Here is a 15,726-nt window from a genome sequence, read left to right as displayed (position 1 = left end):
TTCTAATGGGACCGGATTCTTTGGTCAGATAAAACTAAAGGGTTTGATGCACACAGGAGTAAAAAAGTACCCCATGTGTACAATGAAATGTAAAAATGCAAAAAGTATTGAATAAAAGGGTACCATTAATTGTGGCCAATGTGTATTAGAGAAAAAACATTTATTTCGTGCGTGAACGCGCTGATGATACATTGACAGGCAGGTAGGAAAGCCAATTAAAACGCTCAGACCGAGCGTTTTGATTGGACGAACATTTCTTGGTCCTACGCCTTCCACAGAATATATAAATACAGATAAATACATTTAGACCACTTAACTTAATGATTGCTATCGGGATGTGAAGAGACTTTCAACCAGCATAACAAAAAAAAATTTCTGAAGACAATCACCTATTGCACCTTTAAGCTCACCAGGGCAGCATTTATTTGATCAAAAACATAGAGAAAATTATGTGAAATATTATTACAATAAAAAAAAAATATATTTTTCTAAATAATTTATTCCTGTGATGGCAAAGTTGAATTTTCAGCAGCTGTTACTTCAGTCTTCAGTGTCACATGATCCTTCAGAAACCCTTCATCTGATATGGAACTCAAGAAACATTTATTATTATTATTATTATTGAAATTTTTATGTAAATACTAAATTATATAAGGTGATTTCTGACCAAAAAAATCATTAAAAATATATAGTAGTAATAATAATAATAATAAAACTTCTAATGGGACCGGATTCTTTGGTCAGATAAAACTAAAGGGTTTGATGCACACAGGAGTAAAAAAGTACCCCATGTGTACAATGAAATGTAAAAATGCAAAAAGTATTGAATAAAAGGGTACCATTAATTGTGGCCAATGTGTATTAGAGAAAAAACATTTATTTCATAATAAGATTTCCCCCATTTTAATTTCTTATACTTCAATGAAAGGTCAGATTTTTGTAAATTTTTAAAATAAAAGATCAAAAGGATTACAATGCAGATTTATTTTTAAATTTTGTTCATATTTACCAAGAGTACCAACAATTCTGACCATGATAGTATATATATATATATTGTATATATATATATATGCTTGTTATATGAATAACGTGTATGTGTTTTACCCCTCGCTCAAGCAGCATGTCTTTAAACTGATTCATCCGAGCTTCCTGAGGTACCACGGCTCTCTCACGCGCTGCCTTAAGCTCTGCCTCCATAGCTGCCTCCTTCTCCGAGTCGGCCTCCTTCTTCTCCTCTATCCTAATGCACAAAACAACTAATCAGCCAGAAGACATGTGACTAAGCCTAAACCAGCCTATTCACATTAAGTCAGAATTTTTGGCATGAAAATGCACAAGATGTCAAAACAAAATGTCTTTGACTTCCTTCACAGTCCATAATATCATAATAATTTGCCGTCTTATTTAGAGACCACATTCATTTTTAATTGCTCAGATGCTAAACAATTTATCTGGTATACAAAAATATTGTAGAGAATGAAGAAATATTCTGACTGAACAGTTTTGAAAAAACGCTTGCGAATATTTTATACTTTAGTTTCATTTGCATTTGACTTGGTGTGAACTACCTTCAAGTGCTGGGAGACATGTATTTTTATGCAATTTCCTCTGACATGGAACCTTAAAGTCAATACAAAGTCAAAACTGACTGTTTACTTTCTTAATACAAGTTCCAGGAAAAATTCTCACTTTCGTCTCTTGGCTTTGCTGGGTTCATCATCAGGTATGTCTTCTGCTACAGCAAACTCCTGCTCCTCTTTAGCCAGCACTGTGTCCCAGGAAACACACAAACACAAAACAGAAGGTTTAGACAGTTATTAACAAGCTGTTGAAGGAGTCTGACATGGATAGCGAATGCTTCATGCTCACAGCTGACATATATACAGAAATTTTTCCCACTTTTGACTTCAGTGGTGTAGAGACAAATTTAGAAAAATCTAAAAATATACCATGTCAAATTTGTTCTTATTGCAGGGCTCCAGACTGCTCCTAAAATGGTTGCATTTGTGACCAAAAATGTTAATTTGCGAGTGATATTTTTGCTGAAATTAGTACTTTGCGCATGGTTTATATACAGTATTATCTGGATTCTTTCTAAATATTTTAAACTGTTATCTAACAATAAATGCAACAGATGCAATTCTATGGAGATGACCTTTACCCAGTTTGTGGCTGTTGTCCAGGCCTCTTTTGTGGGGAGGTTCCTGAATCGCTTTATCTACATCAACCCGTCCCACCAGCTCCTCCGGCCGCTCCCACATGGACAGACGCGTGGTTGGGTTATAAAAGAACACCCGCTCATCGCCCGTCCACACCACACACCTGACACATATGCATAAGCATTAGGGCACAGGTAAATCCAATACAAAATGCCAATATCCAAGAGCTCAAACTAAATAACCTTTTCACTTTATGAACTCATGTTGAGGGCGATTTATCAAATAAAACTTTTGTCTATTAAATCTAGTTGATCTGATTTGTGTGGATCAAATAAATCTGTGTAAATGGCAGTTGCCTACCATGGCGTGCCGGGAATAGGTGTGGTTGCAACAGGCTTTGCCTTTTTCGCTGCCTTCTGTTCCTCTGTCATCTCTTCCTCTTTCAGCTCCTAAGAATAACACACAGAGATGTCAGAAATGCTTGTTTATACACAACAGTTTAGAAAACCAGATATGCTACCAACCTCTTTCTTCTCTTTTGGTGGGTCAATTTTTGGGCTTCCAACTTGCATGTCCATGATTTCAGCATCAATCATGTCAAGAGCTGCATCTTTGATCTTCTCACTCTCTTTTTCTGTTACGGAGACATGAAGATGAGCAAGTTTTGAAAAAGATAATGTCATTGGTAATTAATATTTAGTTTATTTATTTTTTTAAAGTCACACCAAGGGTCCCAGTCTCTAACCTGTCTCTTTGAGTTTTTCTGGTTTGTCCCAGGTGGTTTCCTGTGTGTATTTATTGTAGTAGTAGGATTTTCCCTCTGGGGTTTTAAACTCAGTCCAGTCAGATGTACTCAGAGCTCCGGGCAGTCCTGAGGGCCCAACCATCGCCATTTGATGGGGCATCATGGGTACCAAGGGTGGTGCCATGCCAGGGAGCATACCTTGATATAACATACACAAAATCAGAAGCAGTTAAAGACATGTAGCTCTTCTCTTCCACAATCAGAATGACAGAATAATGATTTTGCATAGTTAAAAAAATGTCAGAGTTTCTACCAACAGAAAAAAAAAAAGATTTGGCCATTATACGATCTCTGTTGGATGATTTATCTACTCCACAAAATATCTAAACATTCAATTAAACATGGGACTAATGCATGCAAAGACGATACCACCACAATATCACATTAAAAACATTAAATAAAAACGGACACAAGGTAGGAACATCGTTACAACAAATCACAACACTGTGTCATCTGAATTTCTAAACCAGTTTATTATCTAATGTTGCTGCCTACAACTCAGCTGTAACTGTTACAAATTTTCAGAGGTGGAAAAATAACTATGCAAAATGTTAGGTCAAAAACAATTGAAAAAGTGAAAAGTGAGTCTTCAAAAAGGTCTCATTTGTAAGAAACAGAGGGGCCTCTAACTGGAAATAATTACGTTAAAAAAAAAAAAGCATAAAGATGCACAACAGTTACTAACATGCCATAACGGGGAATGGAATTACCGTTTTTGGTAGGAGAGATAGTCTTTACATAGGGACAGCTTACTATCTGCATCATTGCTACACCTGAAAGAGCGTATAAGCAAGCACAAAGTGTTGGAAAAAACACAAACATACGTCAACTACTGCTTCCAGGTGTCATGAGAGTAAATACTAGATCTTTTATGATGAAAATAGTGCTAGCTGATCTATATTCAACTGAAATTAGGCAATAAGGTCAGCCATTGTTGCTTGGCAACAAGTGCACATGAAAATGGCGGATTACTGCCATCTATAGAACATTGAATGCCACTTCTGCAATGCCACAACATTAATGCAGTAGTTAAAACTGCATTCATCACTTAATATACTACAATAGAGCTTGCTTTGCTTTCTAGAATCATCTTCTATTATATAATTTCATCAAAGATGTTTGTTAACTGTCATCCAATAAGTAGTGGGCATCTTTTAGACTCTACAGGTTCCAGTCAAATTACAGACATGCACTGGATAGTGTGAAAGAGACAGAAAGACAAGGAACAGAGGAGAGAAAGGCCATCGCATACTAGAGCAGAAGAATTATTAACAGGGTACAAATGGTTCAACAAGTTCAAAGGTCAAACCTACCGGGCAGTGGAATGGGCATGCCAGGCAGGGGCACTCTGAAGGGTGGCACCATGACAGGAGGGAATCCTGGCATTGGAGCAGCGGGCTGTGGCACAGCATGGGGCAATGCCACTGGCAGAGGTGGCGGTCCTGTAGTCATGGCGACCGTAACCGTTGGAGGATTGACAGCTGCTATTGGGGTTGCCATGGCACTGGGGGTTGTGGTTACAACTGAAGGCATCTCCACGACATCATGGACTATAGGGCAAACAATTGGGTACAGAATGATCACAGATTAACTTCTGACATTCAGATAAAATAAACAAACAAACAAACAAATGGGGAACAAAACAACTTTCTCCAGAAGGCATTTCCGACCCAAAACAACTTCTGACATTCAGACATAATAAACAAACAAACAAATGGGGAACAAAACAACTTTCTCCAGAAGGCATTTCCGACCCAAAACAACTTCTGACATCCAGACAAAATAAACAAAAAATGTATCCCAAATCCTGATCCAAAACAATTTCTAAAACCCAGAAAAATGAAAGAAACTAACAAATAAATGTGGAACAACAAAAACTTCTCCAGAATGTGTTTCTAACATACAACAACTTCTGACATTCAGACAAAATAATTAACAGATCAAATGGGGAACAAAACAATTTTTCCCAAATTATTTTCTGACCCAAAACAACTTCTGACACCCATAAACAAACAAATGAAACAAACATATAGGGAATGAAACAAATTTCTCCAGAATGCTGTTTCTGACCCAAAAGCTTATACATTATTGGTCAACAAATGAAATCTCACAAAAGCTGTAATTTAGATGTCTCAATGGAATGACATTTACCTGACACAGGTGTTGGGAGGAGAGGTGAGGCTGCTGTGATGCTGGGAGAGGAAGTGGAGCTCATGACCGTGGAGGGGCTCTGGGAGGTGTGTGTGGTTGTAGTGCTGTTGGCTGCAGCTGGGATGCTGACAGATGGACCAGGCCCGGTGGAACCTCCACTGGCTGCTGCTGCCGCCGCTACCTGGCTCAGCATCATTGGACCCAGCTCAGCCTGATGGATCATCTTCACTCCTTCAGGCTTCGTCCAGGATGACTCCCTTGTGCGTGCATTGTAATAATACACCTAAATAGAAAGGAAAAGCAAACAGATGAGGATTTCATTTCAAACTGTTCGCACTGTAAAGAAAGCAACAAAGTATTTATCTATGGTATCGTCTATCTGCATCAAGCGAGGAGTGTAACAATGTAACACTGCACTGTGTTGCATTGATTTGGATATAAATGTACAATGCACAGTGAACTTTAAAAATACATTAAGCAAGATCCAACGAGTTATGCATTTATTTCTTAAACAAAATAGACATTTTTATATGTTCTAAAGTGCGTGCCTTTAGGATATTTATAAATACATAATATTTAATATGCACTAGCGTTCAAAAGGTAGTTTTTCTGAAGAAAATAGTACTTTTATTCGGCAGGGATTAATTAAATTGAAGGTAAGTGACAGTAAAAACATGTATAATGTTACAAAAGTTTTCCATTTCAAATAAAAGTGGTTCTTTTTAACTTTCTATTCATCAAAGAATTCTGAAAAACAAGAATACAACTCCCCATGTGAAGTGACTGGAATACAAGCCATAACGCCTTGCCATATGGAACCAACAATGTCTCTCACTCCATGAAGGATTAGAAGTCATACCTTTCCCTCAGGACTCTTATTCTCCACCCAGATTTCTTCTGTAGAAGGAGGAGCAGGAGCAGGAGTGGCTGTAGGTGGTATTCCTGGAGGGAAAATCATGCCAGGTGGAGGCGGCATGGATCCTCCAGGTGGAGGCATAAACGGGGGTCTCTTAAATTGAAAAAGAAGTCATAGGTGTCAATGAAACCTTCCCAATTCCCAACCGTTTCTTTCCATTCCAATTAAAACAAAGTTGGGGAATTACATAATAAATGGCAGCTGATATAATATTCATACCTGTAAAGGAGGGGCACCCATGGGAGGGGGCACACTGGGGTCAAAGGGAATCCGTCCAAAGGGCGGCCGGGCAGGAGGTGGAGGACCCCTCATCATAGGAAAGGGAGGCACAGGGGTGCTCAGTAAAGGCTGCCTGCGGGTGGAGACGTTGGCAGGAGGAGGGGCAGTGGCAGGGAAACGGATTGCTGGCTGCTGAGCCATGCTGATGGAGCGAAAACAAACTTATTAACAAACAGCATCTGTTCAGTACACAACGACTGCTGCAGACTGACACTAAACAGCAAAACAACACATTATAACGCATTCTTACGAACCATAACGCCCATTAAATCTTCCTGGGGTGCCATAATAGACCTTATATGACGCAATTATGTCTAAATGCACGATCTATAACTTCTAAATGCACGATCTATAAAAAAAAAAAGTCAAGACATAACGATGTAAAAACACTCAGCCGTCTGCTGTTATGGTGCTTTCATTGTCCCCGGACCAACAGGCCAAACGAGGCTTAAAAGAGATTCGCTTTAGGCAACTGCGAAATGCTACACAGTGTACTTTTAAGGAAAAAACTGAAGCTAACTATAACTGGTCGTTTGTTTTAGCCGGTGTATGAAATATAATGCAAAATCCGCACCTGTTAGCGGCCAGGCCAATGCCTTCTGCCTCTGTGTGCTCCGCCATAACGGGAATACAACAAAAGTCCCCTTGACGCATTTCCGCTGGAGTCTCAAGCACGGCTACCGAAAGGATTTAAAAAAGCTAATACCTTTTCTTTTCACAGCATTTTAAATTATCATTATATCTGAATTGTTAGAAATTTCCCCCTAAGCTGGTTTCATCAGGGCAATGTTTTATTTTAGATTTGTTAAGTCACGAGGGAACTGTACTCATAAGATTTTGTAGGAAAAAAATTTAACGTAAAACAGGTTATAGGACTCCTTAAAAATTATAAAACGCATCCTATCCGATTTACTTCTGTTAGTAAAATCATGGTTGTTATTTTTAGAGATATGTTAAATGACTTTCCCGTTTTGTTTTTGAAAGTATTTATTTATTTATACTTTTTTAAATGGTCGGGTGGATTAACTAATCAGTAAGTGATTTAAAACAACATTCTTTTTCATTTTATTTCTAAACTTTTATTTTGAAAATAATAAGAGCCTTGCTCGGTGACAAGAATATGATGACTAAAGTACCGTATATGGGAAATAACTAGAACCAGAAGATGGCAGTAATGCAACGTTAAGGATGCAAGCTGCCGTTAAAACCCAAAGAAGAAGAAGCCTTTCTCGGTTCCGGAGGCACACAAACACAGGGCACTCACGTTGCTTTTTTGCAATGGACCCCGTACATGCTTGTTTCAAAGAGAAAATCGGTGAAGTGCTTTTACCCGGAGATGTGTTCTCATTCAGACTGCCTGAATCTGGAGATGGTAGTGTCAAAACTGACAAAATAATATGCGGTCCAGGGCTCCGGAGAAACGGGGAGGAAGTTCAAGTGTGTAAAAGTGGAATTTTGCGCCATAAACCGCCAAATATGTACTGGATAGACTCTCAGCAGAGACGGGTGAGGGTACTGGACTCACACCAGTAAACCCAAAGTTTATGTGCACTTATTATTTTAGCTTGTTCTGTTGGAAATTAGGACATTTTGTAGTTTAAGTATATATATATATATCTCTCTCTCTCTTTTTTTTTTTTTTTTTTAAATAAATGGTTAATGCTCTTTCATTCTTTTTTTTTTCTTCAATAAAATGTTCTTAATATTTGTTTATACTTATTTTTGGTACTTTTCTAAATACTGTTTAACAAAAAAAATGTAAACATTTTATAAAATCAAAAAAAATTAATACATTTGCCCCAAACAAGCTTATCACTCAGTAGGGGCTCAATAGTTCTGCTAATCGTTATTTCTTCCAGTATGTACCAGCCAAAGGTGAAAGTGTAATTGGCATTGTGACTGCAAAGTCTGGAGATATCTTCAAAGTGGATGTGGGAGGAAGTGAACAGGCATCTCTTTCATACCTTGCATTTGAGGGAGCAACTAAGAGGAACAGACCTAATGTGCAGGTACTTTGCTCATATAAACATTCTCAGATCCTACATGTGTTATTATTTCTTTAAGAGCACTGTTTATGTTGTATTATGAATGTACACAATGCTATTGTGTGGTTTTGTTCTGCAGGTTGGAGATCTGGTGTACGGCCAGTTCACAATTGCAAACAAAGATATGGAGCCCGAGCTGGTGTGTATAGACAGCTGTGGCAGGGCCAACGGGATGGGGGTGTTTGGAGCGGACGGGCTGCTCTTTAAACTATCACTGGGACTCGTGCGCAGGTTTGTGATTTGTTATACAGCTTAGAAATCTATATACTTCCAAGCCTAACTCAGAAGGCAAGACACCCCAGGTGAATAGGGTAAAACAAATTTTTTATTAATGTATTACCATACTTCCCTAGTTGATGTATTACAAGTTTTCTGAAATGTTGTTTAAATATACAAATAATGCAGTATCTAATTAAATATGCACTGGTTTGCATATATTCCCAGAACAGACATTTGAATATTGGATAAAGCCAGGTTAAAATTTCGTTTAATCTCTTTTTATAACTACACAAATCAGAAAATACTGGCAACAATCAGATAAAATACATTTCACCATGTTTTCAGGAAGAAAAAAATTGAATTGATAGTGATAAACTGTAAAAGTTTTTGTAAGTGCTACTGAAGTAGAAATTTGTGAGAGAAAAAAAAATCTTTAAAAAAAAAAACAGCCTTTAAAGATATGTATTATAATCGAAATCTGCAGATGTAAATGGATAAAGTGCAGTAATTTTGCACGTTTTCTTTCCAACACTTTATGAAAAGCCAAATAGACCAATAATTGTATTTTTGCCTGTAGAACTTAAAAGCTAAAGTAAAGAATGCGGTGGTGTTCTTTCCATCAGACTTCTGGCTCCTCAGAGTGAAATAGTGAAGGACCTGGAGAAGATATTCCCCTTTGAGCTGGTTGTTGGGATGAATGGCAGAGTGTGGGTGAAATCAAAGACTGTTCAGCAGACGCTGATCATGACCAATGTTCTGGAGACATGTGAGAACATGACCTCACAACAGAGACAGACACTATTTAAGAGAGTGGCAGAAGGCTCCCTCTAGAGGACATCTGAAAAACCACTTTCCCCACAATACAACTGGTGGTGGACATGCCAAAAGTGGCCATCATCAGTTTTCAGATGTTTAAAGCCTCTGAAAAGGTTCAAAAATAACAGAGCTTAAAATGGACACCACTTCCTCTGTATTCCCAGTTTTGGAGACAGAATAAGGAAAAGAAGAGATGTCACCATTCCTCTTTAAAGAAATCAATACCTTTGCCTTTATTTCTAAAAAAGACATTTGTATGAGTAAAAATGAATAAAATACTGGTGAAACAGCAGATGTAAACTGTGATTTTTGTTTTAGCGGTTATTTTAATAACTACTATGTTCACTGTGTTGTTCTTGTCCAGAAGGGGGCACTTTCTCTACAGTTTCTTTAGCCAGCTTGTTGTTTTAAGAGTTCCTGCTTTACTGGTAGTTGCAGGAAATTACCTAAGATATTTTGGATAAGAGAAATCCAATGACCGTAACCAGAGTCATTTTATATCCAGTTATTGAGAAATACTTTGTCTCTTTTATTTACAGGCATGTTGAACATTAATCATTGCTCAAGCCCACTGTGTCAATAATAAATCAGATAGTTGTAAAGTTGTTTATTGTGTCAAGATTAACAACACGAATATATAAAAGAGACCAGTCCACAAAGCCTTGTACCCCACCTGTTCTCTGAAACTTTTATATATATATATTAAGCTATTAAATGTCATTTAATAAAACTATGGAATTTTACACTACCTTTCAAAAGTTTGGCAGCAATATATTTTTTATGTTTTGAAATAAGCCTATTGTGGTCAAAGGCTGCATTTATTATCAATAAATTTGCTTTTGTGGGAAAAAGAAATTGTGGAAACCGTGATACTTTGTTTTCTGCTGCTGAATTTTCAGCAGCCATTATGTGATTGAACCACAGAACATTCAGCATTTATTTGAAATAGCAAAATATATAAATAAACAGACATGAAATATTGACATCAGTTGAAATTATTTGTCAATTGTCAGTAGTTTAGTGGTCATTATACAAAAAAAAAAAAAAATTACTGCTGAAAGCCATGATTGACCAATCAGAATGAAGTATGCAAAGGAGCCATCTAATAATATTATTTATTTAGACTAAGCATTTATAGCTTGATTAGTTGGGCAGAACATAACTGATGAAATGCCTCAGCCAGATGCAGTTTGTTTCTGGCCAAGTTAACACTGGGTTCCCATGGGCTCTGACTTTCAGTTCTTGTAAATGAAAGTGGAATATGCATGAAAATGCTGATCAACATAGAAAGATGTCTCTGGGCATGTTTTCCTCATTGAATGACTGATGTATGTAGACGAGTGTCCAAGGCAGTACCAGGGGCATGGAAGATTTGAGTCACTGCAAGAACAATGTATTTGAGCTCCTTTTCTACTAGAACACAAATCTGCCTCACATTAGATGTGCAAACCGCAAAGCCTAGCTATCTTTCAATAGTAATTAAGGAGCTAAGCTATTAAAGTTGCAGGAGAAGTATGATTTCAGCATGGTTTGTAAAATAAGTTTGACCTGATCTGCAGTTAAGTGATGCATTGGTGTTGGTCAGAGCTCCTGCCCTATAAAACACTTACAAATGTTGAGTTTATTATTTGCAAGAAGCATGGCCTGACGTGAACCAAGCCTCAAGCAAAAAGAGATATCATAACAGCTAAAAAATTAAGAATTGTTGCATAAAGCTGGAAAGGATTATAAAAGTATTTATGAAAGCTTTCTGTTCATCAGTTCTCAGTAAGACAAATATGTCTATAAATGGAGAAAGTTCAGCACAGTTTCTACTCCCTAAGTGGGCGTCCTGCATGATGACTGAAAGAGCATGGCACAAAATGCTGAAAACACTCAAACGTATCTAATGCTTCATTTGTTAGGCTACAACTGAAATGTCATGTGTGGCATGCATGTGGCCATTCCTGTCTTTTAAATACAATAGGAGAAAGTGGCATGCAATGACAGTCAAACATACTCACAAGACAGCCAAAAGAAAGGTGAAATATTACCCTGAGATTTGCATAATAGGACGAAATGTGCCACAGAAATTATGTAAACTCACTCTCCGTAGACTCCATAACACCTAATCTGATTTCAATATCCGTATTGTGGCAAATTTAAATGGATGGATCACCAAAAATGAAAATTCTGTCTCCTCTTCATCATTCAAACCTGTGTAATTTTTTCCTTTCCTCTATTAGCATTTCTGCTAATTATATGTAAAATGCTCATATTAAAACATCAATTTTAACATTTTTGTACTTGAAACTCATGGAAGAAACAATTAATATAATGACAGTCAACTTTAGAGTAACTCTAAAAACTCTTATAGTCCCCAGAGTCGTCATGAATATACAGTATTGTGAATACTTTGAATAGAAAATGTGTCATGTATCTTTAGGTTTTGATATTCTTCTAAATAACTTTCATGGTCCATGAAAAAGAAACTGTATTCAAGTTTCAAGTGATATGAGGGTAAGTACATATGTAGAAAATGACAATATACAGAAGAAAAAAAACTAATATAAGTAAAAAATAAATAAAAAGTATGAGATCATCATGCAAATAGCGTAAAAGCTTCACATAGAGACCTAGCGCATTTTGCTTTACTATTTTTCAACCCAAGTATGAACTAATGTTTCATATCTATCTGAAATAACAAAAAGTTGGGTTTTCCTTTAGCCCATTTCTGTTTATGTACATGGTATTTCCCCATAATCAAACAAAGATTAACAATAGCCAACAACATGTCACCTGACGCTACGTTTACTTCTGTGATGTCATTCAGGCTTGCTAAACTTGTCAAGGTCTCGAAGTTTAGAGAATCTCATAAAATCTTTATATTATATTATATTTTTAACAAACCTGTTAGTGATCTCTTAATTATTTTATGTATGTTTGAATTTTAATTCTTTTAAATATTTTAAATCTTTAAAATGTCTTTAGAGACCAGGTAGTATTTGTAGAGGGAGAAATTATGGTATGTTTTCACTTACATTAGTATCATCCATTTATGCAGCTGAATCATACTCTCACAGCAAAATAACCACAGGTTGTAGTATGTAAAGATAATTATGAAAATTAGGGTTTGTGATCGCTGGTATCAACCACACAGTTTGCATCAGTTCTTCATGTTCAGATTTGCTCCTCCTGTGTTTGGCAGAATAGTAAATGCAGAGGCCAAACCGACTTTGATGCAGCCAACCTTGTAAGAGCTAATGAGAAGCAGAGATGTATCCAGTTTGTTGAGGGACATCTGTTTGTGCTTTTCGGTAACTTTACAGATGAATGTAGAAGACCCTGGCAAGCAGGGGAGGTGAGGAGGAGGAGGGTGAAGAGGACGACGACAAACAAAAAATGCTTTGAGAAAGACGAGGAAAAGGATTCTGGAAAGCATATGACCAGTGACCACAACTGAGGTTGGGCAGCTGCAGCATGTGCAGGTCAATGTCCAGCTAAAGCATGACGGCAGCTTTTCAGAGCAGATGGAGGATGTCCTGTACAGTATATATTGCATATATTGACCATTTTAGCACCATCCGCTAAACGAAATCATGACATAAGCTAATGATGATGATGAACTGTGATTGTGATGTACTATAGGTCAGTATTCAGAATTTGACTGCACAGAGAGCCACGAAAGTCATCGTGTCCATGCAGACAACAGGGTCGTCAGTGTCAAGCTTGTGTTTGTAATTTAAGATTTAGCAGAGTTTTCTCTTCTTGCGAGAGAGCATTTGGCTAATGCTCCTTCCTCAGCAGGAATTATTTTTGTTGGCACTGAATGCACGGCCCATGATTCAGTGCTGCTCATGGGCTCAGGCCCCGGGAGAAGCATTAAATGCACATTCATGGAATATGCAGACGCAAAAGACAGTGGCAGACGGAGAAAGAGCGAAACGTTTGCAGTCTCTCACCTAGACTGACGTGTCCTGTACATCTACCTCTTTCCGTGGAATAATCTGTGATATTCAATGACCCGAGATGAGAGAAAAGAATAATTTTTAAAGGGATAGTGCACCCAAAAATGAAAGTTTTATCCATCTACTTAATCTATTTTCAATATTTTTATACTGTATGTTGGAAATGACTACTGTCGTGTTCATTGGCTGTAATAAAACATTTAAATAATAATAAAAAAAAAAGATTTTTTTTAGTTGACGAGCTGTTTTAATGACGTCTTTCCTTACTTATTGGGAAATAACATGAGAGATGATATATTTCAGTGAATACTGTAATATTCAACACTCTTGATGTTTATTCAAGTTTTTTCATGCTATAACTAACTAGCAGAAGAAGCGATGAGTATTTCATGCGCGTTCCGAAAACTGTTCATTTGCTTTAGTAAAATAACATTAGAAAGAAGAACACAGTCAAAAATTCGACTGTGTTTAAAAGGGTCATATGATGCGATTTCAATTTTTCCTTTCTCTTTGGAGTGTTACAAGCTCTTGGTGCATAAAGAAGATCTGTAAAGTTGCAAAGAAGGAAATACATCAACTTCGCGCTGTCGATTGCCGGATCGGCTTTCATCGTGGACAAATCGGAGTCCAGCCCGGGGTCGTCACATGTGCTTTAACAATGTCATTATGTTGATGCTTAAAAGTGTCCCTTGGGGTTGGGAAGGGTGTTATGTACATAAAACAGTATTACTGGTCTGGTTTGTCGGTTTCAGTGTTGACAGAGGTATGTTGACTTTCTCTTCCTGGTGCTCTCCAACTCGGTCTTCGTGGCTAAAACTTCCCTGTTGAATTTTTGTTCCCTGAATCAGGACTCAGCCTGCCTGGAATTCAGACAGGGCATGTGGGTCTCAGAGGCCTCCGTATTTTAGGACATGACAACCAGGTGGGTCTTTGTTTCCAGCAGCAGACGCTCAAGGTCACCTCACTTCCACGCAGGATAAAGAATTGCCTACTCATAGTCTGTTTATACCAGCATTAATATAGCTGACTTCATTATAAACACACTGTCAGATAACTTGATATTTGATCCTCTGCCATGCAACCATATACTTAAAGGGGTCATATGATGCGATTTAAATTTTTCCTTTCTCTTTGGAGTGTTACAAGCTCTTGGTGCATAAAGAAGATCTGTAAAGTTGCAAAGACTAAAGCCTAAAATCCAAAGAGATATTGCACTTGTTGTTTGTCATTTCTCTGATCACAAATGCAGACAGGGTTTTATGTTTGCGCGGCGCAATGCAACGCAACGCGTAAAAAGACAGTATAAGTCATTATAATCCATAATTATGTCCCCACTGGATGCAACGAATGTCTCGTTTATAATGGGTTTCATGTTTTTGAGTCATCGCTCCGGCCTGATGGCATCATCACAATATGGTGAGGGGCGTAACATTTCCGTCTCATGCTTGAGGTATTCGGCCAATCACAACGCACTGGACAGCTGGCCAATCACAGCACACCTTGCTTTTTAGACCGATGAGATTTGTAAAAATCGACGCGTTTCAGAAAGGCGGGGCATAGAGGAGAAACAATAATGTACAGTATGTGGAAAATAAAGTTGTTTTTTTTACCTTAAACCGCATAAACACATTTCATTACACCAAATACACAAAATACTGTTCTTTTTAGCAGCATCATATGACCCCTTTAATTTTCAGGTCGGCCGTTTGGAAGAAATAAGATGGAATCAATCATTAGACATTTAAAAAAAAGACTGGTGTCTGATGCCAGAGTAATAGTCTTGTCTGTCATCTGGCCCAACCTAATTTTCATAGTCTGGACAAATTAAACACACACATATTTAATAAAGACAATTATGTAAAGTATCACAGAACGTTTATGTTAGCGAGGCATCTGTGTTTTACCGGACACTGAGGAGAAGTGACTGCATCAAAACAGCTCTTGTGGCGGAAGAGGAAATGATTCCCTTTGGACCTGACAAATATACAAATTTAGTTGAAAGGCCCCGGCTTATTTAAAATTACTTATTTAAAGTACATGTGTTTATCACTTATTACAAAAAGAAAAGAAAACTTTGACTAAATATTTGGGGTTTCAAGTATGATATCACATTCTTTGAAATTATATAAAAGTTACTTCATATCAGTCAAAATGAGGGTAAACTTATGTTTCTTGTGAATGTAAAACCCCACATTTTATCTGTGTATGACTAAAAAAATAAAAGAATATTTGATATTGTAGCTGAATTTCCCAGGGATTATTCTGAAAAAAAAAACAAAAAAAACAAACATGCAAAATCAAACTTAGTATCCATCTAATTACAGCTAAACACTGATGCAAAATAAGATGTTTGGATTTTATTTGGCAAATCTTCACAGCAATAACATCA

General features: G+C 37.3%; 2 protein-coding genes across 4 annotated transcripts in view; one reads left to right on the top strand and one right to left on the bottom strand.

Annotated features, from left to right (window-relative positions):
* LOC107751323 (transcription elongation regulator 1-like) overlaps positions 1 to 6,990 on the bottom strand; it is a 14,376-nt gene extending 7,386 nt beyond the window's left edge. The window contains exons 1-12 of one of the 3 annotated variants that reach the window (XM_016567000.1): positions 6,885 to 6,990; positions 6,251 to 6,452; positions 5,975 to 6,124; positions 5,116 to 5,398; positions 4,278 to 4,514; positions 3,675 to 3,737; positions 2,905 to 3,102; positions 2,684 to 2,793; positions 2,520 to 2,605; positions 2,162 to 2,322; positions 1,690 to 1,768; positions 1,105 to 1,240 (exon numbers count right to left, since the gene is read on the bottom strand). In XM_016567000.1, the coding sequence (XP_016422486.1) occupies positions 1,105 to 1,240; positions 1,690 to 1,768; positions 2,162 to 2,322; positions 2,520 to 2,605; positions 2,684 to 2,793; positions 2,905 to 3,102; positions 3,675 to 3,737; positions 4,278 to 4,514; positions 5,116 to 5,398; positions 5,975 to 6,124; positions 6,251 to 6,452; positions 6,885 to 6,964 (1,785 nt within the window). In that variant the 5' untranslated portion in view covers positions 6,965 to 6,990. Of the gene's footprint in view, positions 1 to 1,104; positions 1,241 to 1,689; positions 1,769 to 2,161; positions 2,323 to 2,519; positions 2,609 to 2,683; positions 2,794 to 2,904; positions 3,103 to 3,674; positions 3,738 to 4,277; positions 4,515 to 5,115; positions 5,399 to 5,974; positions 6,125 to 6,250; positions 6,453 to 6,884 lie in introns of all 3 variants that reach the window. The other 2 variants (XM_016566999.1, XM_016567001.1) reach the window with 2 other exon arrangements.
* Positions 6,991 to 7,500: 510 nt separating this feature from the next.
* On the top strand, positions 7,501 to 10,090 carry LOC107751347 (exosome complex component RRP40-like). Its single transcript, XM_016567043.1, has 4 exons — positions 7,501 to 7,816; positions 8,170 to 8,319; positions 8,435 to 8,586; positions 9,198 to 10,090. Exons 1-4 carry the CDS (start codon positions 7,589 to 7,591, stop codon positions 9,403 to 9,405), a joined length of 738 nt encoding a protein of 245 aa, XP_016422529.1. The 5' UTR covers positions 7,501 to 7,588; the 3' UTR covers positions 9,406 to 10,090.
* The last annotated feature ends 5,636 nt before the right edge of the window (positions 10,091 to 15,726 follow it).

Source organism: Sinocyclocheilus rhinocerous, unplaced genomic scaffold (genome assembly GCF_001515625.1).
Source record: "Sinocyclocheilus rhinocerous isolate Xijiao unplaced genomic scaffold, SAMN03320098_v1.1 scaffold1233, whole genome shotgun sequence".
Taxonomy (NCBI): Eukaryota; Metazoa; Chordata; class Actinopteri; order Cypriniformes; family Cyprinidae; genus Sinocyclocheilus; species Sinocyclocheilus rhinocerous.
This window is presented reverse-complemented; position numbering and strand designations above follow the sequence as displayed.

Excerpts from the sequence above, each read along its gene's own strand:
- LOC107751347 (XM_016567043.1), top strand. The coding sequence starts at position 7,589 with ATGGACCCCGTACATGCTTGTTTCAAAGAGAAAATCGGTGAAGTGCTT. Across the intron at positions 7,817-8,169 it reads TAGACTCTCAGCAGAGACGG|TATGTACCAGCCAAAGGTGA; the intron begins GTGAGGGTACTG and ends TATTTCTTCCAG. Across the intron at positions 8,587-9,197 it reads TCACTGGGACTCGTGCGCAG|ACTTCTGGCTCCTCAGAGTG; the intron begins GTTTGTGATTTG and ends TCTTTCCATCAG.